This window comes from Betta splendens, chromosome 19 (genome assembly GCF_900634795.4).
Source record: "Betta splendens chromosome 19, fBetSpl5.4, whole genome shotgun sequence".
In the NCBI taxonomy this organism is placed as follows: Eukaryota; Metazoa; Chordata; class Actinopteri; order Anabantiformes; family Osphronemidae; genus Betta; species Betta splendens.
In genome coordinates this window covers 11846391-11869770 of record NC_040898.2, presented here as the reverse complement: position 1 = coordinate 11869770, position 23380 = coordinate 11846391, and the positions used below count along the sequence as shown (strand labels likewise).

The 23380-nt window shown below is 50.4% G+C and overlaps 1 protein-coding gene across 9 annotated transcripts in view; it reads left to right on the top strand.

The window, feature by feature from the left end:
- The window catches only part of LOC114845677 (calcium-activated potassium channel subunit alpha-1), a 47404-nt gene that overhangs the window by 7150 nt on the left and 16874 nt on the right, over positions 1-23380 (top strand). For 7 of the 9 annotated variants that reach the window (XM_029133998.3, XM_041068639.2, XM_029133995.3 and 4 more), the window contains exons 3-14: positions 8312-8373; positions 11098-11191; positions 11277-11388; positions 14516-14591; positions 15095-15170; positions 15263-15433; positions 16215-16306; positions 18383-18493; positions 18569-18674; positions 18749-18831; positions 18911-18980; positions 19056-19211. In XM_029133998.3, coding sequence (XP_028989831.1) covers positions 8312-8373; positions 11098-11191; positions 11277-11388; positions 14516-14591; positions 15095-15170; positions 15263-15433; positions 16215-16306; positions 18383-18493; positions 18569-18674; positions 18749-18831; positions 18911-18980; positions 19056-19211 — 1209 coding nt within the window. Of the gene's footprint in view, positions 1-8311; positions 8374-11097; positions 11192-11276; positions 11389-14515; positions 14592-15094; positions 15171-15262; positions 15434-16214; positions 16307-16391; positions 16484-18382; positions 18494-18568; positions 18675-18748; positions 18832-18910; positions 18981-19055; positions 19212-23380 lie in introns of all 9 variants that reach the window. The other 2 variants (XM_055504279.1, XM_055504276.1) reach the window with 1 other exon arrangement.

The window sequence follows — 23380 nt, the reverse complement described above, 5'->3', positions numbered from 1 at the left end:
CTCGTCCCCACGGCGTCTATTAGTTCCCGACTGACGTTTAACGGTGACAGCAGCATATTGCTAACACAAGCGTGACATCGGCTCGACTGCCGCCCTGCTGCCTTGTTTTTCACTTTGAACCGCCGACGCGTGCGTGCGTGCGTGTGTGTGTGTGTGTGTGTGTGTGTGTGTGTGTGTGTGTGTGTGTGTGTGTGTGTGTGTGTGTGTGTGTGTGTGTGCGCGCGTGTGTGCGCGCGTGTGTGTGTGTGTGGTTCAAGTGCTCCGTCTCAATGATGGCTTGACACACAACTGTTTAGCCGGTGCACGTCTGTAACCATGGCAACTGCAGCTTACCTAAGCACAGCAGATGTGCGTTTTTTTGATGTCAAGCCTGTTTAGGGGACATACGAAAGCCTATTTCCAGGCCATCTGAGCGGGAGTTTTACTGGGGAGAGTGAGCGCGTCGTGGCTTAAACAAACTGGTGCGTACTGGAGTGTTTGCGTAGGGCTCAGCTGCTATTTTCACTTCTTCACCCACATTGTTTGCTTTTTAAATGTGTTTTTCTGCAAACAGCCTTTTCCTTTCCTTTACTTGTGTCTCACACTCGCTGCCACCATGATTTTTTTTGCATGTTAAAACCAGCCTTTAGATTAAATATGGTAATAGTCGTACATGTGAATCTGAGGGATAGGGGGCTTCTCTAATTAAATTTGCTAATTAAATTATTCAGCAGATATGACGCGAAGGCAAGGACGGAATACATCCTAAAAACAAGTGATTATGCAAAGAGGGGGCTCAGCTGCAGGATGACTGCAGTATTCTGCAATGTTGATGCAGGCTTAAGGATTTCTCAGACATTTGTTCGTGCCTCTACAGTTCAAAATATTACAACAAAGGGAGGGAAGAGACTTAGGAAAGGAAATAACTATAGTGTACGATAAAAACAATTACACAGAAATATTGTGAAAATGCTTTAAAAAACCATGGCCCGGCACTCGATCCTCTGGTCTCTGATGCACGCTGAGCCTTTACCTGCAGGTGGATGCTGAGTGATGAACAGGTGCAGGCTGCCCCGTGGAAAACCCACAGGCCCGATGTTCATTTGCCGGCCCGGCCTTGTGTCTCGGCAGACTGTCAAAGATCAGATGTTGCTCTCGGAGCCATTCGATTAGCGAGGAGGACACTTCCTGATGCCCTTTCAGTCTGTGGGGCTTTATCAGGCGCAGATCAGCCGCTGTGCTGTGGATGCGCTGGGATAAAGCGGGAGGCCGGCCTTGTTTACTCTGCTGCATTCAAGTCCGCCGTGTGCTGTTTGTGAGGACGCGGTCTTCCCCAGATTGGGATCACAGAAGGCTCCCATCTGTCACTTTATGCATTATTGCATTTTCCCTCAGTCGCCGCCGTCGCGTTCGCGTCACGCCAGCCCACCGCCCCTATTCACGGGAAGGTGTCATCACCTCGCTGTTTGCGCGCATCAGAGCAAACAAAGCTCGCTTTAGGGCCCGACCCGGTTTTTACAGCTTCTGGTCGCGTTTCCCTCTTCGGGAGCGCGATCGTCCAAAAAGCGGGCGCGTGATGGAGCACGTCTGAGGTTAGCGCAGTCTGTGGGGGTAATGTGATTTCTGCTCAATGATGGGGACCTGCTGAGTGACATTTAGCCCACGTGCGCTTAGTCCTTTATGTCCACAGGGGAGCTGGGATGTCACAACGCTATTATTCTGGCCACAGAAAGGCTTTCTATTAATGGAAACGCAGAGCTGCTACCGCTTTGCACACGACCCGTGCCATTAAAGCAGCCTGTGTGGGATAGTTTAACTCATGGCTGTTTGTCTTCAGTGTTAACTCTATTTAAGAGACTGTGTTGGAGTTATAATACAGCCTCCTGAGCCATTGCTGCCTATTAGAGCAGGGTCGGGATGCGGTGGGGGCGTTGGACCGAGGCATCGTCTGGCGTGACTCTGTCTGGTTCTGATGCGACCCAGTGGCAGCTGCAGAGCGAGGACGCGGCTCTAGACAAATTTATGGGTGGGCCGAAGGGGCTGTTCATCAGCCGGACCAATTCACCCCCCCACCCCGGCCTCGAGCGGCTCCGTGAGCTGCAGCGCCGGTGTCAAAACGCGCGTGTGGGGCCGCTTCCCGCCTCTCGGAGGCATCGTCACTGACGATTCGCGATGGGAGCAGCCTCGCGGTGTCACTCGGTTCTCCCGGACCCTACTATTTTCGGGGCGACAGCAGCTGCCAGGCCCGTTTTAGCCCGGGCCTTCCAGAAGGAAACAATGCTCTGTCAGCTGAAGGCGTCTTGTCCGCTGGCGTCGCACCTGGAGATGCACAGCAGGGGGTCCAGTGAGTCGATGAGTGATGATAATAAGGTTAGGTTGAGGATAGACGGCCTCCTGGGTCACACAGGGGTCACTTCCATCCATCGTGCCCACGTGTGGAAATGTCCACGCCGGATATTAGCATCCCAACACACACACACTGCTCCTTTGTGTGTTAAGCGTCTGCTCGGAGCCGCAGTGTTTCCTCTCAAATCTTAACACTTTGACATGTTTATCAGAGGTCGCCTCGACCTGCGGCCGTCTGCAGAGAGGAGAGCTGCCTGATCTCAAAGTGTCTGCTCTCATCGGGTCAAATCCTTGCAGCGATCGCACCCTTCGGTTTTGGAGGGCAACAAGTAGCGTGTGTGATGATGTGCTGCTGTATTCACGGTCACAGGCTTCTCTGAAGCCATGAAGCAGACTTGGCGAGTTGAGTTTAATTAATTAACGCGGTCTCGCAACAGGTTGCAACTTTAAAGGTTTAACTTCATTTACATCTCGGGAGAGTTTTGTGTAATTATTGCTGGTGCAGGCAGTTCTGCTGTGGCGTGAGAAGCCCTCGTCCCTGAACAGATGCCAGCGCAGTGACTCATTGCCTCCACTCCAATCAACCAGGTCTTTGCTCGCGTACTTTTTTTAAGGCGTCAGCAAATTAATTTTGCCGGACAAAAATCTCGTTTTGTCAGTTTCCCGTAGCTGTCGTCTCGTTTCTTTTGCTCTTTAGCATTCGGGAGCGAGCGAACCTGACATTTCAGCTGAGACGGAGCTGGAAGCTGGAGGGGGAGCGCATCCATCCCCTCCCCACCCTAAGCTCTTTACGCGTCACCGTGAGAGTGGTTGGGCTGCTTCCAGGTCAGCTTAAATCACGGCTAAGCCACTGCTGGATTTGGACTTACACCGCGTGTTGTGACTGTGGGCGTTTTAATGGCACGAACTGTAGGAGAATAACCGCACGTCTGCAGAACATCTAAGGTTCTAAGGAGAACGGGTCGCTGCTTCAGCGCGTTCATGCGAAGAGGAACAAATCCTAAATGGAACGAAACCATGGGCACGTTCCGAAAAGCTTCGCCCATGAGGCTGTGGCATGTGGATCACTCACTGTATACTGTGACCGGGGTCAAGCAAACGCAAGGTCGGGTTTCAGGCTGTGGGTAGTTACAGTGCAACCTATACAGCATGAAACACAAACTGAGCACGTGTGTGGAGACGGGTTGAAAGGACGGGCTGGGCCCAATTACATCACCATATAAAACCTTCAAACTCTATGAACGTGCCATTAATTAAGTCTATGTCATAAACGTTTGAGCCAAACAGGAAATGGTTTCTCACCATTAATGTTACATGTCGTTTAAACAGGTTTGGGGTCAAATGGCTCCGTTCCTCCTCATTGTACCTGCAGGCGTCCTCAGCAGAACCCAGACTCGCCGTTTCAGAGCCTCGCTTCGCTTTGGGCCAATCTAGCGCCACACAGGAAGCTGCAGGAGGCCTTTCCTGCGCGCTGCGTGTCCCGAGGAAGCGCGAATGATGCCTCGGTGTGTTGATGCCGGGCTACAGAGTGAACCAGGATGCAGCCGCGGACGCCCTGCAGCTTCTCCCCCAGGCAAAGCTCACGTCTCTGGAGCATCCCTGCACAGCAGCCGCGCCCGGAGCCCAACGTGTTGACTTTCTGACTGCTGCATTAGTTGATATCGGCCGTGGGAATACGAGGCTGTGTGGTAAATAGAGCCGCATTAAACGTGACGCTGTGCATCAGTGAAGCGGAGTGACGGCGATGAGCAGATGTTCTCAAGCACATCTGGCACGCGTGAACAAACTGAAGGGAGGAGCGGAGGCTCCCTGCGATGTTCACGCTGTGACGCAACCAGGAGTTGAAGCAGGGTCGCGGTGGAGTCCTGGAGGAAACGAAGGCGGAGACCACGGCCTCCCTCTCCCTCGCCTGCTGCATCACGGCCACATTTAATTGGTTGATCGCACCTGCTCCATTTTGGATCGCCGGCCTCTGTTTCCCATCGGAGGTCGCGTTGCGGCCGCTCCTCTCGTCTCCTGACACACACGTTTTCCCTTATTTCTCTCCGTCAACGTAACGCGATATCGTAATTTGATGCTCACAGTTTAACATGGCAACCTTTGGATTCTGTGTTTTGCAGATCCATAAATAAATCAAATCAAGTGGCGGTTATGGTATGGGGGGGGGGTCAGAGGGTGCTATTAGCAAAGGTCTCCTAAATGTCAGGCCAGACATTAATTTCCAATTATAGGAAACCATGACAGTGGAAACTCATTAAAGGAACGTGTGTGTGGAACATTTGAAGTTTTTATTGCCGCCGCGTTAATTCCCTGTAGCATCCAGCTGTTGGCTTCCTGTAGAGACGCGTGCCTCCACATTGGGGAGGTCTGACATCCCCACTGAGCCACCATCGCGCCCCGTCTAGCAGGATTTGACGCACGTTTACGGCTAGATGTCGTCCTGTTTCTGACCTTTTCATAGAAAAAGCCACCCATTCGTCCGACACTTTGCTCCGACGCAGGAGACGGACGAGCACCTGTTTCACAATGCTCTGATTTGCTCGGGCAGATGAGGCTGCGAGGACACCCAACACCCCATTAGCATGCACGCTGTGTTGGTGCCTGTTGCCACAAACAGGCACTCGCACGCACGCACGCACACAGGGAGCAGATGCAGCTGTTTCAGCCCAGTCTGTCATTTCATAATCATATCATTTTCCACCAGCACCTGTAATTATTATATGTACGTTACTCTCTGATGAAAATATGGATTTTACAGATTTTTCAGCAAATTATTATTTGTTTTAGAGATAATAAACAATTTATTGCTGAGATGTAGCTGTTGTGGTATAAATTCATTACGTACATATTACAAGACCTATAATTCTGATTGTCAAGCGTTCTATCCGTATAATCCTGATTATTACGTGTGTAATCTAAGGCTGGATGCTGTGGGAGCAGTCGCAGGAGGCTCCGAATAGCGAGTTGAGAGTATTAGTGGCCATTGTCTGTCATGATAATAACTTCCCTCTGTGATATAGAGGCTGCAGCAGCAGCTGGTTCGCACTGATGGGCTAAAGTTGCATAACCGGACGCGGACGTCCGGTCGCATGTCCTGTAAAAGAGCAGGAGTTACGGCGGCGTCCGTGTCTCAGATGTTCAGTCGGAGGGCGTTTGTCAGGGCTGCGGTCCGTCACCTTTACGGCTATTGATTCAGACATGCTAATCATCTGTTATCACCCGGAGCCGAGGGGAAAACATGCAGAAGCCCTGCAGACGAACGCTAGTTAGTGACGACTGTCAGGTTAAAGAAAGCTAAATTATATAAGGGCGAGGTCAAAGATTAGAGTTATTAATTTCTTTGCATTGCGTGAATCCATCCAAATAAAGTGCTGTCTGTATGGACAGGATTTGTCTTCTGGTGTGTGTCGTTAACCACTGTGGCGTTTGAGGACAGATGGATTGCACCAGGTCTCGTGTGCTGTGGACGTTTTATTTTGGAAAGCCGCCCCGTGTTCCTGGGAAGGCTCCTGGAGCCCAGTCGCCCACAAAGAACACCGGGTCAGGGACTTCTGCTCCCGTGAACATTTCAGTGGCACAGCGCGTGGACGCGAGCTCCGCTTCACCCAAAGCCAGACGGCCAGTTGACTGCACACACAAATCTGTGGCATCCTGCCAGTGACAGCTCTGATCCCACGCTGACCCCGGGCTTTGAGAGAATATGGCACGAAGCGACACCTGGTTCCCCTCAGCCCTGTTTTTAGATCCTGGTGCAGCTCAGTAACCCGATGTCCTGCTGCAGAGTCTGACAAATGCTTCTTCTACTTATTGTTCCCAACACACACACACACACACACACACACACACACACACACACACACACACACACACACACACACAATGAGGCTGAACCGAACTCCCGTTTTGTCCGGGTGCGTTTAATCCGGTTCCGCGTTGGAAGCGTCCTCGGTTCCACTGGGTTCTGACCCGGAACGCGGGCCCGGGGCCGAGCTCGCGCCTTCTCGCGGCAGCAGAGGCGATGCTTTTGCTCGTGTGCGTCTCCTGTTTGTGCGGCAGCTTATTCACGCTGCTCGGCGGTGAGTCACCGTCCAGGAGCAGTGGAGGAGCATGAGTGGGTTTTCTGATGTTTGCAGGTCGACTGCAGAAACGCTGATGCCCTCTGAGAAGCAGCGTAACACTGTACTCGGTGTCTTGGACATGATCTTTACTGATGGAATAATTGTCATTGTAGATTTAAGACGGATGAGAGATGTTTGGTTATTTGTAGATCTGTATTTTAGACATGCATGTGTTGTGTTGATCTGACTCTAAGGATGCTTTCACAGCTACAGGCCGTCGCTGGAATCGTTTGAGGAACTGGTGTGTTTCCAGTGTCACGCTCTCCCTCTGTCATAGCAACAGCAGCTCCAGCTGTATTGACTTTTTTTTTCTGGTGAGGTTTCAGTGCAAATTGATGCGCTTGGATTTTTCTTTGCGTGAAACTGCATTGATGCCACAATTCTGAAAGGCTGAGGTGCGAAAATGCCCCTGAGCTGCACCCGGGGACTAAACACGGCCCCGGGTGACGTAAAAGCCCGTTTGCTGATCAGACTTTAGTTACTGCCATCGTTTCCAGTTTCTAAACTGGAAAAGTCAGAGGCGTAAAGAGATTTTCGTGGCTTTCAAAGACGGAAAGGTTGATTAAAAATGCATGCAGGTGCTTTTTGTCATTAAAGAGCCATCGGCGGTTGCTGGTTGACAATACGATTTCACATCATGGAAATGAATTAGTCTGAGCTCATTCATTATGGATGCCCATTGGTTTCTTGTTCAGGATGGCCATTGTGTCTTTTCTAAACAGACCAAAGCCAGACAGGTTCACAGATAAGCCGGCGCTGAGTTCCAGGATGTAGAACATCGGTTCTGCTGTGTGGCGGGGAACCTTTCTCTTCTTATCTGCGTCTCTCCGGGTCGAGGCCTCGTCTACATTAGCGCCGGCTTTTAAGAGGGAAAACCAGGGCATTTGTTTTGCAAGAGCATTAATGAGCCGCTGTGCTTTTTGACTTTTAAATGTCAGCCGATGAGGCCGTACAGTAGCATTACGCTTAAAGACCTAGAAATCTGGGTCTGTTGTCACCCAGATGGTAGAAAACTGGTCTGAACCAATGAGGGATGTCCACTTCTGATGATCTTTCACCATTTTTCCAGCCTGATTGCTGCTTATTCCCCATTTAACTATGTGTATTTACACTTACGTTTCACCTCTTGCGGCGTTTGCAACTGTGATTAAATTTCGCCTCCGATCTCCCGGTGTCAGCGCTGTCACCTGATGAGTCCTGCTGTTCGCTCACACCCTAGTATCTCATGTTTATTGCCCCGCAGCCTCTTGTCGGTCCGTCGGATCGCTCCGGGCCCCGGTCTGTTCAGGTAGAGCCGGGCCAGGGCCCCGCTTTTTCATCAGCAAGGCTCCGGCCTCAGCGTGGCTGTGTGTGTGTGTGTGTGTGTGTGTGTGTGTGTGTGTGTGTGTGTGTGTGTGTGTGTGTGTGTGTGTGTGTGTGTGTGTGTGTGTGCAAAAACGAAACCATGTTATGTCACCTCGCCCACTCTTCCCTGCCAATCTGCGTGATGAGCCAAGCTCTTGTGTGTTTATTTACGCTGGTAGACGTACAGTAACCGATGAGTGTGATTATGACTCCGCTGTTGCGTTCCTCCCCGCTTTATGTAACACAATTATCACAGACTGACGAGCTGCGTCGAGGTCTGTCGATGCACAATTAATGAGCGGCAAACGTTACCAACACACCTCAGACCACATTTTAACCTTGCTGTATTTGCTCTTCGCAGGTTCACGGCTTTTTATTTTGTCAATGAATTGATGAATTAAACAATAAAATCAAACACAAATCATCCTTGCTGCTACAGTAAATAGCAAAAACACAGTGCTCCTGTCTGAGCAGAGGGTTTTACGCTTCCTCTTATATTAAATGTCTTTTCTCCTTTTCCTCAGGTGGTGCTCGTATTTGCTCTCAGCATCGGAGCCCTTGTAATATACTTCATAGATTCCTATGAGTAAGTATTTGATTTCACTACTCCAATGTTACTGTTGCCACGTTTACACTTGCTCCACTGCAGATATATAGAATAACATGATGCTGTGGCGTCGTCTACCAACCGTGCTGGTAAATGCTAATTATAATCAGAGACCTCGGCCATTAACTCTTGTAAATCCCTTGCGGTGCATTGGAGGTGGAGTGCTTTGTGCATTGTGTGTGGTTTGTGAGAACATTCTGGCTGCTCTTTGGCCCGTATGCCCACGCAGAATACGCTTAATCTCTGTAATGAGAGGACTAGGACCGGGCAGGAAAGAACAAAGTTCCTGTTCCAAACAATCACCATCGCTCATCAAGCCGATGGGAGCGGAAGAGCCTTTTAGCTTCATTTGCGACAGTGTACTGTTACTGCGGCCTGTGGTCTTTGGGTAGGATGTGCCATTAAGACACAGGGCAAAATAGCCCAGGCTAAAAGCTTTTATTAAGCCCAAAGGGAGTCCCTGCCGGAGTAACGTTAAGGGAGAGAAGAGAATGGGCTGTAAACTCATGTAATCTGGCTTATGGTCCTGGAGGCAGGCATTCAGGTCATTTGTTATTTCACGCAGCTGAAGGTTTGGCCTGCTCTGATGCCGTTCGCGAGCATGATCTCATTTCATTATCTGGACAAGCTCAGGTAGAGTTACATCCTCACCAACGCCATCTGTGGCCTCCTGTTCCCAGAACTAGTAGCCGCGCCTGATGCCGTTCCGCCCGACGAAGGCCGACCTTTGACCCCCCGCTCTTTAACCTTTCTCTTTCAAGGGCATTGTTATATACGGCCGCGACCACGGGCGCCGCCGCACCTGTTCACTCGCTTCTTATCACATTCTACGAGATTCTTTGTCCCACTTTTCAGCCAGGTCTTTATTTTTATTCCGCGGCGTTCACCACCTGTCAACGCGACACATCCGGCCGTTAAAGCTAAGGAGCCGCCCGTTAGCAGCTCTCCTGCGCGCTCCTAAGTGGCAGCAGGCTGTAACAGATACAGCCCTTCCTGTAATTAGTCCTGCAGGGCTGTTGAGGCTGACCTGGCTGGAAACCAGCGGAGAGATGTCAACACAATAGCCTAATGCCCTGCTCAAAAGCCAGATGCGTTGGATGAGCTACAGTTAGCTAGCAGTTAGCACGTGTGTTAGCCTATCGATCCACCATAAGAGGTGGGTCTCAGTTATCCTATTTTGTCAAGTGTAATCTATAAAGGCTTGATATCATGGTCATTTCCATTGTTTGTTTGAGTCCTGGAGGAGGGGAGAGCTGCTCTGTCCTGTGTGATCCGAGCCTAAATCCAACGAGGCGCTGGAGGACAGAGCGGCTGCAGGCTGCCACGGGCTCTGATCCATAACGGGCTCCGTCCTGCTCCAGACCAGACCTACTGGAACTCAATTATTTAGTACAGCAGGTCTGCCCACCGCACGCTCTGTCACCCCGCCATGACAGGGATTTGCTGCTCCGACGCGTCATTACAGTAAATGAGGGCACAACTGTCCAGGGATTATTCTTCGAGGTGCCACGAAAGGGACGGGTCCAATTAGCATTTCCTTTACACCCAGGTTCACAATCAAACAGCCATAGTGTTTCTACCAGCCTGTTTTTCTGCTATATTCTGTGTTATTTTTCACAAACTACTAACTGAATAATAGACGCGTGACCTCGCGTTGGGCAGGTGTTGCTGCCGCGCATCAGATCAGCTCCCAATAATCCTCAAGGTGTTCTAACGTCCCCTCATCCGCTGCGTGTTGTTTCAAATACTGTTTATGCAACGCTGTATTTTTACATAACAGAAGCACTTTATTTTAATCTGAGGGCTATGAAATGCTTCTGTATCTGTAGAGGGATGCTAACGTCCTGAACGTATTGTTGACCTGGCTCCGATTCACTGCAGTTAAAACAGTAACCTGTGTTCTGGGGCAGTGCTTCAAAATCATTTCTTTATATGTGCATCTTCACAGCTGATGTCTGATGTGTGTTACGATATCGTCTTGAATCATTATTTTGTTGTACTGTACGTTGCCACTAACCCGTCGAGCAGTCACATGATTAACCAGCTACTCCTTCCATCCTAGTGAGTATTAACTGTATGAGTCAAAGCATCTCTTTATTGTCATGGATATTGTTACTGCATCATACTAACCTATTACATTCACATTTTTAATTCTTAGTGCCACATACAGGCTTTTTGGGGGTGAGACTTTACAATATTGCTACTGTAGCATTTGTTATGGCTGCCTGATTTTATTAAAGACGACGTGAACCCTGCATGCACTTAACCCTTAAACTACTGCTGTGGCCCGTCCTTCTCCCATCAGCGTACGTCTGAGTCAATATTTACCTGGAATGTTATTTATGAGACGGACAAAGTCTTATAAATATATTAGATACCGTGAGAAAAGCACTGGGACAGATTGTTTTGCAGTTGTTTAAGGGTTAATCAGGTAAATCAACAACTTAGTGCTTGTGTGACTATTAATGCATGTCCTTTCTCAACAGACAAACCACTGGACGCATCAACTATTGCACTCGTTTGAACACTTATGTTGCCCTTCTTTTGGAAATCTTAAAAATGCATTTTCAGGAACAGAAGAATGCTTCTTTTATGATTTGTTGTTAGTTAGTTATTGATGGACTGCAGCCGTTCACCACAGCCCTCCTCCGCTTTCACGTCTCGCTCGTGGACTTGAACCCTCTTTGTTTCTGTCTCTTCTAGTCCCATCGAGTCCTGTCAGAACTTCTACAAAGACTTCACGTTGCAGATCGACATGGCCTTCAACGTCTTCTTCCTGCTGTACTTCGGCCTCCGCGTACGTCAAACTGGACCCGTTGATCGTCATTCGCGTCCCTGAAAGCTGCGAGTCTCACCCCTTTTTTAATCCGTTCCTTCCAAAGTTCATCGCCGCCAACGACAAGCTGTGGTTCTGGCTGGAGGTGAACTCGGTGGTGGACTTCTTCACGGTTCCTCCGGTCTTCGTGTCCGTGTACCTGAATCGGAGCTGGCTGGGTAAGGATGCTGCACCCGCTCACACAGGCTGGAGTCTGACCTAGAAATGCTTAGTGCATCTTTAGGCGCGTCTATTCCAGCAGCGCTTGCCGCCACCCAGTGGATTTACTGTGTCAACCACGCTAGACCATTTAAGACGTCACTGTGGAAAGAGAACGGGTTGGTATTTGTTTTTTTGCTTGGTTACAGAGCTACGCAGCTACAATATGAGCCACTCGGGACAATAGACAAACAAAACATGAAAACTTATACTGGTACTTTGCATTGTGTGGCTGTGTACTGGTTCGAATAGGAGCGTTGCATTCACATGCCCTTCACCCCTCCCCGACACACCTGCCCCGGCAGCCCAATGAAATCATGCTCCCATTGAAAAGTACACGAATGGATGAATTGGTAATAGGCTTTGTCGGAGGCTGGAGCGCTGGAATAGAAGTCAATCTGCCAAATGTGCGAAGCTCATCACTCTGAGAGGCCTGTAAGGAATTAGAGGATTAAGAGGGATGATTTTTTTTTTTTAGGTTTTTTTATCGCTGCTTTTCTTCTCCCGTCCGCTCCGCGTTGCCAACGCCGGCACCTGTTTCAGCAAAGAGTCCGTTTGGTGGACTGCATAATGTAAATGTTCCTCGACTGATTCGCTGCTCGCGTACTGTGACTTGGGGTGTAAAGACGAAGATAGTGTTGGTTGTCGGTGCCATCTAGTGGACATTACAGGCTATGACGTGCTAATTGACGTTATTGTCAAATCTTTTCTGCCCATTTCATATGAAAAAATCACAATTTGTGTGTTTTGCTTCTTACACTGACAGACATGGTCTTATTTACCAGTTGCACGCATGTTTTGGTTTTAAATCCACTGACATTTCCTGTTTTTGGAGCAAATCCCATTGGAAAAAAATTCCATGTCACAGTTAATCCCAGTAAATATGGCTATTGAGCAACTGGTGGAGGATTAGTGTGTAGTTAAACTGTGGTTAAACCGGAGGCGAGGTCGCTCGTCTCTGCTCGCAGCTGTCGGACGCTCCACATTTCACAGGGCAACGGGCCGAGCGACCGAGCTGCCAGCGCTCCCGTCCCGGCGTCCCTCACCCCCAGCGGGGCCTCCGGGTGTGAGGATGACACCTCGCTGCAGGTGTCAAATACGAGCAGAGACTCGGCACCGCAGTCACAGCTGACAGAGAATAATCCAGTGCAGCTCTCAATGAAAGGATTATAATAGTGGAACATTGTAACCATTTTCTTGTAAAAGGGACTTGATGTTTTAAAGCAGCGCTCACAGACAGTTGTTTCTCTTTGGGAAGTTCAGTAAATGTAAAATTTTTGGACTAATCTCTACTTTGAGCACAAACAGTAAACTGTTGTTTCGTCTTTTTAGTCTGTGCATCCACTGTCGATTCGGCATCAACTACTGCACAGTAGCAGTTATTACATCAGCTGTGATTAATTTGGGGATTATTGCAAAAATCACTAAATCCATAGAAAACACAATGATTGGCGAAGCTCGCTGTTGCTCCATGCACAGCTTCCCCGGTTGCTCACATGACCTGTTCTCCGCTATAAATACGAGACAAAGACGCGAGCCGTTCGTGTCCAAGATTAGGGGATGAAATTGGTCGGGAGCTGCACGCGGGTTCCGGGGATGAGACGTCGGCCGCGTTTGGAGCCAGCTGATGGACAGACTCGCCTCCTTTCCCTGGATGAATCCTAAAGGAGCTTACACTCTAATATCCTGATGGGAAAAGGGTTTGCTTTAAGCTCGCTGAGCGCGCCTCGTCGCCACAAGGATGCTGTGTTTCCTCTCTGATGTAAACTCTTGGGTGCACATGTCATAAAATCACCTGATTCCTTTTGTGTGTTTTTTATTTTTCAATCGTCCCATTTTTTTTTTATATCCTCCAAAACGGACGCAGACTTTGTGGAGACGTGGCCCTGAAGCGGGGTTTTGGATTCTATTTTTGAAACTTTTCCACGCAGCCATGATTCCCACTAAGATGCTAGTGTACAGGGCTCCCGATGGAGCCGCGCAGACGGAGGTGGCCCCCAACACGCGGCGGCGCAAGAAGTCGACCGGGGAGCTCTTCCAGAAGGGCTACCGGGTCAGGATGGGCCACGGGCCGGCCGGCGACAAGGAGGACCAGGACAGCCTGTGCTACAGCGTGGGTGCATGCTTCCATGTAATCTGCTACTGGGGTAAGACCTGCAGCACCGGGGGAACCTGGGGAACCTCCGCTAAAGCCGGAGGCTGGCGCGTGCAGAACTCTTTGGACTGAGCGTGAGCTGGAGCAGGTTCAGGATTTGTTGTGTATTATGCTGCCCATCTGGCAGACGCATGCCACGCGCCGCGTCATCTAACGAAATGTTTGTTTATGGGTTGTTGCTGCGTGATTGACGGCAGCGTGTTTGATTTGTGAGCTCTGGCTTTCACGTCCTGCTGATGAATCCATTTAGTGATGGGGCTTCACTTTCTTGGCCGAGGCGATTTTTATTTATGTTTTGAGCTCCTTTAGATGCCTTTGAGCAGGTGACCTATTGCAAAGGCAACCTTCGCATCAAACCCGTCTGAGTCGTACAATAGATGTCGGGTTCTCCGGCCATCATGCATCTCATCTCTGACCCACGTTGGCTCCACGGAGCCGACCGGTAATCGTCATCCCAGGTCCTCGTAGCTCCTTTTCACCCACTGCTGATTTCGTTGGTGTTATGACGCCTGTAAAGTCCTGGCACCAGGCACAGGCTACAACAACCCAATCCCAAATTTAGGATTTGACGTCACATCTGTCGACGCTGAGTCCTGCTTGTCATCGTCCACCTGTTTTTACTCTAATCAAGTTTTTTGCCTCCTACGTGTTCAGAGGTTTATTCATTGGGAATGAGATGCTGGGTGCTTGGGAAGCGGGACGTTCCTAAACTTTCGTAGGATGGTGGAGCTGCTTATGCTTAGTTCAGAGCACACTTTGTAAAGAAGAGTAGCTCTTGCTCAGTCGGAGTTTTTAAAATTTTCATCAATATGAATCCATTGAAGCTGCTAAACATGGAGGAGAGTCTGAAAGGTACGATGTTCTCAGACCAGTCAGTGTAGTAGTTGTCTGGATCATTAATAATCACATGTGGTCTTCTTTTTTTCTCACAGGCTTGAGGTTTTTAAGGGCCTTAAGGCTGATACAGTTCTCAGAAATTTTACAGTTTTTGAATATACTCAAGACAAGGTAAGTAGAACGATGCTTCAGCTCCTAGTTCATCAGTGTGGCAGTGATGTTTTAGTGCACGGTGACCTCGCACAGAGTAAAAGCACAGGATTGGTCTGGATTTGTAGCGTTTGCTTAGATGCACAGTCAATCACAGTCAGTTTGTAAGTTATGGCGCCGCGTTTGTGCAGATCCTTGAATGAAACGGCTTCCGTCTCATCAACGCTCAGAATGAAAGCTCTTTGCACAGATGCCATGTCAGGAAGAGCTTATAGCGTAAGCGAATGCTGTGCAATAATCTCCTCAATCATTTATCTCGCAGCAGAGACGGAGGCTGTGCAGGAACACAGTTTACAGTAGATTTGTCATTTGCATGTAAATAAAATCACAAATTTTGCAGTTGTTTTTAATTTACTAAGGTTTGACAACGTATTAACAGTTTTAAAGCACAGACTCTAATGACTTGTTGTGACATTTTTGGAAACGGATGCGTTCATTAAATCATTGACTGTGTTTCTGAACAGCAACTCCATAAAGCTGGTGAACTTGTGTTCAATCTTCATCAGCACATGGCTCACAGCAGCAGGCTTCATCCACTTGGTGAGTTCCCAGCAGCAGTAGCTGGAGCTGAAGGAGCCTGGTGTAACAGCAGCAAGGCTTTTAACACGTGTCTGTAAAACGCACTTCTCCAGGTGGAAAACTCAGGGGATCCCTGGGAAAACTTCCAGAACTCCCAGACGCTTTCCTACTGGGAATGTGTGTATTTGCTGATGGTCACTATGTCCACTGTTGGCTACGGGGACGTTTATGCGAAAACCACCCTGGGCCGCCTCTTCATGGTCTTCTTCATCCTCGGCGGTTTGGTAAAAACCCCTCTCGTTACTTATTCCTAATCGTAACATTCAGTTGTAGAGCAGTATTCAGACATGTGTGATGTTTAGCTGTTCATTTCTAAATGATGTGTTTTTGAGAGAATATTTGGAATATTATGACCTGTATGAGTTACTGGTTTCAGGTGGCTCCGCCCTCCTGCCGCCCCTCCCTCCTTCCAACAAACACAATGACACCGGGATGATTTATTACAGCCCAGCAACACATGGAGTTTAAAAAATATAATAACAGGACAGTGATAAATGATCAGCGTTGAACCAACTTAGTTGAAGTATTTTCCACTATGTTTTAATTTTCCAGCACCTCCAGTAGTAACGGCTTATTCTTCCACTGTCTGACATTCATGTGGCTGCGCTGTAATTAAATCAAGCCAATATCTGTGTTTGTTGGACGAAACATGGCACATAAGGCTTTGTCTTAAGTTTGATGATTTTTATTCTTCTACCACAGATCCACATCAGCTCATCAGTCATTTTCCTTCTTCTTTCCTTCCAACGTCCGTAAATATTGGCCTCATCGTTTTCTTTTCCCATTTCCAGAATTATTTCCTAATATCAGTCAGATCCAGTCACTGATGCCTAATGTTAACGAACTTAACATTATTTCCTCCTTCCTGTTTTGTAATCAACTCCTCCTGCACACACGGTGTTCCTCTTCCAGACTTCACACGTCTCTCTACGTCTGAACTAGAGGGTTCTTCTTTGCCTGTCTTTTATTTTTAGTCTCCTCTTCTGTCTTCTATCTTCTCCTTAGGCCATGTTTGCGAGCTACGTCCCTGAAATCATAGAGTTAATAGGAAACCGCAAGAAATATGGTGGTTCCTATAGTGCGGTTAATGGGAGAAAGTAAGTATTCAAGGAGGCTCTACTGCCTCCGCCGCAGTAGAACCTTCTCTGCATGCCCTTTTCTTTTTCTTTTTCATGCATGTAGGCCATGTTTGCTCGCTACGTGCCAGAAATTGCTGCTCTCATCCTTAATCGGAAGAAATATGGAGGGAGTTATAACTCGACCAGAGGCAGAAAGTAAGTCAAACAAACGGAAAGAACGGCAGACTTTTGAATGGTGTGGTTTTGTGTGACTCAGCTGGTCCTCTCCTAAAGAGGTGGCAGAACTTCTGAGATGATAAAGTTCTCAACTATCACTGAAGTCACACTGTGACTGAAGAACTTGGCCATTGTACTGTATTTTGTGCTGTTGTTTGTGGTGTGTGCCAGCTGCCAACGCTGCCTATAAAGACCAGTGTCTGCTTTTACACCTCAAAAACTTCCTCTTAACAAATGATTTTTGTCTGATAAATCCTAAAAGCCTTTATCTCTTAAAACAAAGTGTGACATCATTTGATTTTTAGAGATACACAAAGACAAAAATGACTTGATAAGATACGTTTTTTTGCTGTGTAACAACGTGCACAGTTCGACTTTCATGCTGCACATGTAGGATTTTCTCATTGACATAAACTGTGGCTACTTAAATGTTATTCTGGTGCTCGAATCTTCACTACAGCTGTGTGATAAGAGAAAATCCTGTGTTTCATGTTCACGTGATGAGGCAGCATATTGTGAACGTGCTAATCTGTGTGTGCAAATCACTGAACAATTAAAACCAAAGGAAAAAACGATTCATCAGACCTCAGCACTGAAATTATGAAGCAATAGTGAGGATAATTATTTGTTATTTATTTTGAATGAAGTTTTGACACCTATAATAATTAATATAAGGTGAATAAATAAAGCCTAAGATCGTTTTCTCAGCTGAGGTGAAGCTCTTTCCGTCTTGTCTGCTGCTGCTTGCTTTATGCTTCTTTATGTACGTTATTTCTTTGCTGTCAGTTTGTCAGTATTGCTCGCTTTGCCTTGTTGGCCTTTATCTTCAGTCAGACCTACACCCCTTTACGGCCTTTAGATACGGAGATCGATTCATTTCTTGACTGAGTACAGGTTTAGATCAGTGTAGCACACCGCTAATTATTTTATTTATTTGTGTAAAGTACCGCATGTGGCTCATAGGTACAGTAGATGACCTAGCAGCTGTCTCCTTGCTTCCAGTCGTCACGCCAAGCTAAGCTAAAATAAGCTAAGCTAAGCTAAGTTAAGCTAAGCTAACTGGCTCCCCGCTTAAACGTCCAGTATGAGAGTGTAGTTAATTTCCGTCTTTGACCTGAATATTATCTGCCTATATTCTGAAATACTAAAGGACCCTGGGCCTCTAAGCAGAGAGACTCTGCACGGTTTTGTTATTTGTGGCCATTCACTTGCTTTTGTTTAAAATCGTTGCTTCTTTTGTTGTAACTCAATTTGCTGCATTTCTCCAAAACATCGGACAAAGTTATTTTGTCAGAATTGTAATTCTTCATGTTCAATTCATGTTTTTTCAATTACCCTTTTGTCTTCATTTGCAATTATTATTGGCATAGACCCATCATCTTACTGATGTTAAAAGTACAGTAGAAGAACCTACTGATGCATACAGTATGAAGTAAACCTTCCAGATGTGGGTCTTCTCAAGGTGACATGTCGACTCGAGTAAACAATCCCAAATAGTTTTTGCAAAATCCTGTCATTTATTTTTTTTATTTCATAAAGTGGGTCCTAAAGTGGATCTGCGATATGAGGGGATTGAAATACACTGTGTACTGATTTCATAATCTCCATCCAAGTAAACTCTTATCCTTTATAATCTGATTCTGGTTCTGGAATCCATTATGCTCCCTGACCTGCTCGTTCAGGCCTCGCTCATCCAACCTCCCTCCTGTAACATAGATTGTGTGATTGCCACACAGATTCCAAATAAGTCTTCTGATTACCTGCCATGTCCATCATCCCGTCATTTACCTTCTCATTCCAGGAAACCAGGTGAAATAAACTGTTGATATACTTTTGATAATGTTTTAGTTTGATTGTTGTCCTGCTCCTTGATTCCAGGCACATCGTAGTCTGTGGGCATATAACACTTGAGAGCGTGTCCAACTTCCTCAAAGACTTCCTACACAAGGACAGGGATGATGTCAATGTAGAAATTGTTTTTCTCCATAAGTAAGTTTAAGGACTCCTGCTACAAACTAACGGAGTCGTTGCTCGGATCAAATACTTTCTGCTTCTCTCTCTCAGTATTTCCCCTAATCTTGAGCTGGAAGCCTTGTTCAAGCGTCACTTCACGCAGGTCGAGTTTTACCAGGGGTCTGTCCTGAACCCTCACGACCTGGCCAGAGTCAAGGTAACGTCCAAGGAGGCTGTGCTACCCCCTGAAACCGCCGCTTCCTGCTCCTCATCCGCTGCCTTTGTTTCCAGATTGAATCGGCCGACGCCTGTTTGATCTTGGCCAACAAATACTGTGCCGACCCTGACGCCGAGGACGCGTCCAACATCATGAGGTCAGCAGCGAGTCACTCATGACTTATGATTCTATTGTAAGTAAGTACTAAAATGGCACCATTTGCTTCTGCATCTCAGGGTAATATCCATTAAGAACTACCACCCAAAGATCAGGATCATCACTCAAATGTTGCAGTACCACAATAAGGTTGGTGTGTTCTCCGTTCAGTTTGATATTGGGTTTAGTTTGCACAGATCTCATTCTATCCATCTGTTTTCTCAGGCCCACCTGTTGAACATCCCAAGCTGGAACTGGAAGGAGGGCGACGACGCCATTTGCCTTGCGGAGCTGAAGCTGGGCTTCATTGCCCAGAGCTGCCTGGCTCAGGGCCTCTCCACCATGCTGGCCAACCTGTTCTCCATGAGGTCCTTCATCAAGGTACGGATTCACCCGTCTGTGCTCAGTGGAAGCGCCTGTAACGATACTGTAAGCGAGGCCTCTCCTTCTCACTGTCACGATCTGGGTTTTGTGTCTAGTTGTTTCCGGTTTTATTTTGGTAATCTCCCGGTCTCTGTTTTTGGTTTGAGCTTTGCTTCCGGTTTTTGTTCTTCTCACAGCTGTTCCCTGTTAGTACCGGTCCGCATTATCCACACCTGCACTTCATCGGCTATTAGTTCACTTTGTATTTAACCACCACCTTTGTCCTCGGTTCCCCGCCAGATCGTTGTTTGTGTTTCCTCGTTCTAGTGTTTGTATGTTACCGTTGCTCCAGTTCGTTGACTCTGAGCCTGCCTTATCCCTGCCTGTCACGTCTCTCTGGATTATCTACTGTTACCTGTGTACGACCCCGGACCGTTGTGACCTGAGTTCTGGAATAAACCCTCATTTTCACTAACTACGTCGTGTCCTGGCGCTGTGCATTTGGGTCCTTATATGCCGTTACTGACAGAACGATCTGGCCAGACTTGGACCCAGCCAGCGCCAACCCGCACCCAGGTCGGTTACGAGTTTTTTGTTCCCGTTTTTTCCTTTTTTCCTCTCCGTTTGTTTTTGGCTCCGTGCGCAAGTCACTCGCCGGAGCAATGGAGTTTTCCTGCCCGAGTCTGCCGGTGGATATTCGCGGAGACCTAGATAGGTTCGCTAAGGCATACGCGGAAGCGCACAGCCTTGAGGACCGTCTCCGCCATGTAAAGCAGGGCATCGAACTGCTGACGGCTGAGTTCTGGTGGCGTGCGTATCCCGGGGTGCAGACGTTCTACGAGAGACTTCGTTCGCTGCAGAGGGAATTGGCGTGCGCGCTGCACGCATCGGCCACCTGTGTCTCCGCAGCCGCTCCTACCGCTGTTTCATCGCTTTACGTTCCCGTTCCTGTTCCTGTCGCCGCTCCGGCGGCTCCAGCCCAAGTTCCAGACGCCGCGACCTCGTTTCACCATGCGGATCCCGGTACAGAGGTCCGGTCCACACCGCTCCCAGCGCCTCAAACGACGGACAGTCGTAGTTGCTCCGGACGGCGACGGCGGAGGCGCGGTTCCAGGATTCCGGGTCCCGCGGTCTCGGTCATGGGGACCGAGCAGCCTCCCTCTCGGACAGAGGAGTCCCTTGAGTCTCCGACTGACTGTGTCCCTCTGATAGCAGGCATCCCAGACAGCGTCGCCCGACGGGTCCACCTCCACTGTTCTCCCCCGGTCGCGTTCCTCTTCGCTCACCTGATGGACATGGCTGATTCAGCAGCAGACTCGGGCACAAGGGACCAGTTGTTTGAGGAGGCAGCGGCCCTCATCCTGAGGGAACCTGTCCTGCGTGCGGCTCTGCAACTCCCAGGTCTGCAACCAGCAGTCACGCCTCATCCCACGTCTCAGTCAGGTCAGTCAAGCCACGTTCAGTCTCCAGTCCAGCCGAGCCCAGTTCAGTCTCCAGTCCAGCCGAGCCCAGTTCAGTCTCCAGTCCAGCCGAGCCCAGTTCAGTCTCCAGTCCAGCCGAGCCCAGTTCAGTCTCCAGTCCAGTCGAGCCCAGTTCAGTCTCCAGTCCAGTCGAGCCCAGTTCAGTCTCCAGTCCAGCCGAGCCCAGTTCAGTCTCCAGTCCAGCCGAGCCCAGTTCAGTCTCCAGTCCAGCCGCGAGCTGTCCAGTCTCCAGTCCAGCCGCGAGCTGTCCAGTCTCCAGTCCAGCCGCGAGCTGTTCAGTCTCCAGTCCAGCCGCGAGCTGTCCAGTCTCCAGTCCAGCCGCGAGCTGTCCAGTCTCCAGTCCAGCCGCGAGCTGTCCAGTCTCCAGTCCAGCCGCGAGCTGTCCAGTCTCCAGTCCAGCCGCGAGCTGTCCAGTCTCCAGTCCAGCCGCGAGCTGTCCAGTCTCCAGTCCAGCCGCGAGCTGTCCAGTCGAGTTCTGTCCAGGTTCCAGTTCAGTCCAGTCACGTTCCTGTCCAGGCTCCAGTTCAGTCCAGTCACGTTCCTGTCCAGGCTCCAGTTCAGTCCTGTCACGTTCCTGTCCAGGCTCCAGTTCAGTCCTGTCACGTTCCTGTCCAGGCTCCAGTTCAGTCCAGTCACGCGCAGGTCGTGTCCCAACCAGAGGGCACCACCTGTCGTACAGGTGCTATGCACACCCGATCAGGCCCGACGTCTGCTCCGTCGAGCTCGGCGGCGGCAAGTAGCCATGCCAGCTCCAGAGTAGATGCCGTTCCAGTCCCTGTCGGCCAAGTAGATGCCGTTCCAGTCCCTGTCGGCCAAGTAGATGCCGTTCCAGTCCCTGTCGGCCAAGTAGATGCCGTTCCAGTCCCTGTCGGCCAAGTAGATGCCGTTCCAGTCCCTGTCGGCCAAGTAGATGCCGTTCCAGTCCCTGTCGGCCAAGTAGATGCCGTTCCAGTCCCTGTCGGCCAAGTAGATGCCGTTCCAGTCCCTGTCGGCAAAGTAGATGCCGTTCCAGTCCCTGTCGGCAGAGTAGATGCCGTTCCAGTCCCTGTCGGCAGAGTAGATGCCGTTCCAGCCTCTGTCGGCCATGTTGCGGCCGTTCCAGCCTCTGTCGGCCATGTTGCGGCCGTTCCAGCCTCTGTCGGCCATGTTGCGGCCGTTCCAGTCTCTGTCGGCCATGTTGCGGCCGTTCCAGTCCCTGTCGGCCATGTTGCGGCCGTTCCAGTCCCTGTTCCTGTCCCTGTCGGCCATGTTGTGGCCGTTCCAGTTCCTGTCACCCTCGGAGCCGCAGCGCCCGCCGGCCTCCAGGAGGAGGCGGCGCCAGCTGCAGTCCCTGCGCACCTCCAGGAGGAGGTCGCGCCAACTGCAGTCCCCGCGCACCTCCAGGAGGAGGTCGCGCCAGCTGCAGTCCCCGCGCACCTCCAGGAGGAGGTCGCGCCAGGAGGAGTCCCCGCGCACCTCCAGGAGGAGGTCGCGCCAGCTGCAGTCCCCGCGCACCTCCAGGAGGGGGTCGCGCCCGTCGCAGTCCCGGCGGACCTCCAGGAGGAGGTCGCGCCCGTCGCAGTCCCGGCGGACCTCCAGGAGGGGGTCGCGCCCGTCGCAGTCCCGGCGGACCTCCAGGAGGGGGGTCGCGCCCGTCGCAGTCCCGGCGGACCTCCAGGAGGGGGTCGCGCCCGTCGCAGTCCCGGCGGACCTCCAGGAGGGGGTCGCGCCCGTCGCAGTCCCGGCGGACCTCCAGGAGGGGGTCGCGCCCGTCGCAGTCCCGGCGGACCTCCAGGAGGGGGTCGCGCCCGTCGCAGTCCCGGCGGACCTCCAGGAGGGTGTCGCGCCCGTCGCGGCGCCGGCCGCACCTGCATCGGTTCCTGGCGGCTCGGCTCCGGCCGCACCTGCATCGGTTCCTGGCGGCTCGGCTCCGGCCGCACCTGCATCGGTTCCTGCCTCGTCCCCACGTCTGCCTTCGCCTCCGGTTCCTGCCTCGTCTCTGGCTCCGCCGCCGGACGGGTGGCCTCGCCCTCGGTACCTCCCGCTGCTTGGATGGCGCTGCCTCCTGCGGCGCCGTCCGCCTCGACTCCTCAACCGCCTGGATCAGCGTCCGCCAGGAGGACATCGCCGTTCGGGGAGATCCCCGTGGACGCTGGCCCAGCCCAGGGGCGCTGGGTGTGCCCCTCTGCCTCAGAGGGGGCAGAGGCGGCTGGGCAGGATCTCGCCGCGTCTCCACCCGCCTTAAGAAGGAGCAGCGGGACGTTTCGGTTATTCATGCACCCTGGACTTCTCTCATGGACTCTGTTCTTGTTTCATGGACATTCGTGTTGGTTTCTTGATTTTGGGACTCGGTCTTGTTCTGTTTTTCTGTTAGGTCCTCTGGTCTGTCGAGTTCGGGCGTGAGTTTTGTTTTGATGGGGGTTCCCGTTCTGCCCTCCCCCAGTCCGCCCTCCGCCCGCCCTGTCGGTGTTCTGTGCGGGTTGTTTTTGGTTCTGTCCCTCCGCCGGTCCTCCCTCCGCCCGCCCTGCTCGGGTTTGTTGTTTTTTGTTTGGTCGTCTGGAATCCGCCCTTGGGGGGGGGGTACTGTCACGATCTGGGTTTTGTGTCTAGTTGTTTCCGGTTTTATTTTGGTAATCTCCCGGTCTCTGTTTTTGGTTTGAGCTTTACTTCCGGTTTTTGTTCTTCTCACAGCTGTTCCCTGTTAGTACCGGTCCGCATTATCCACAC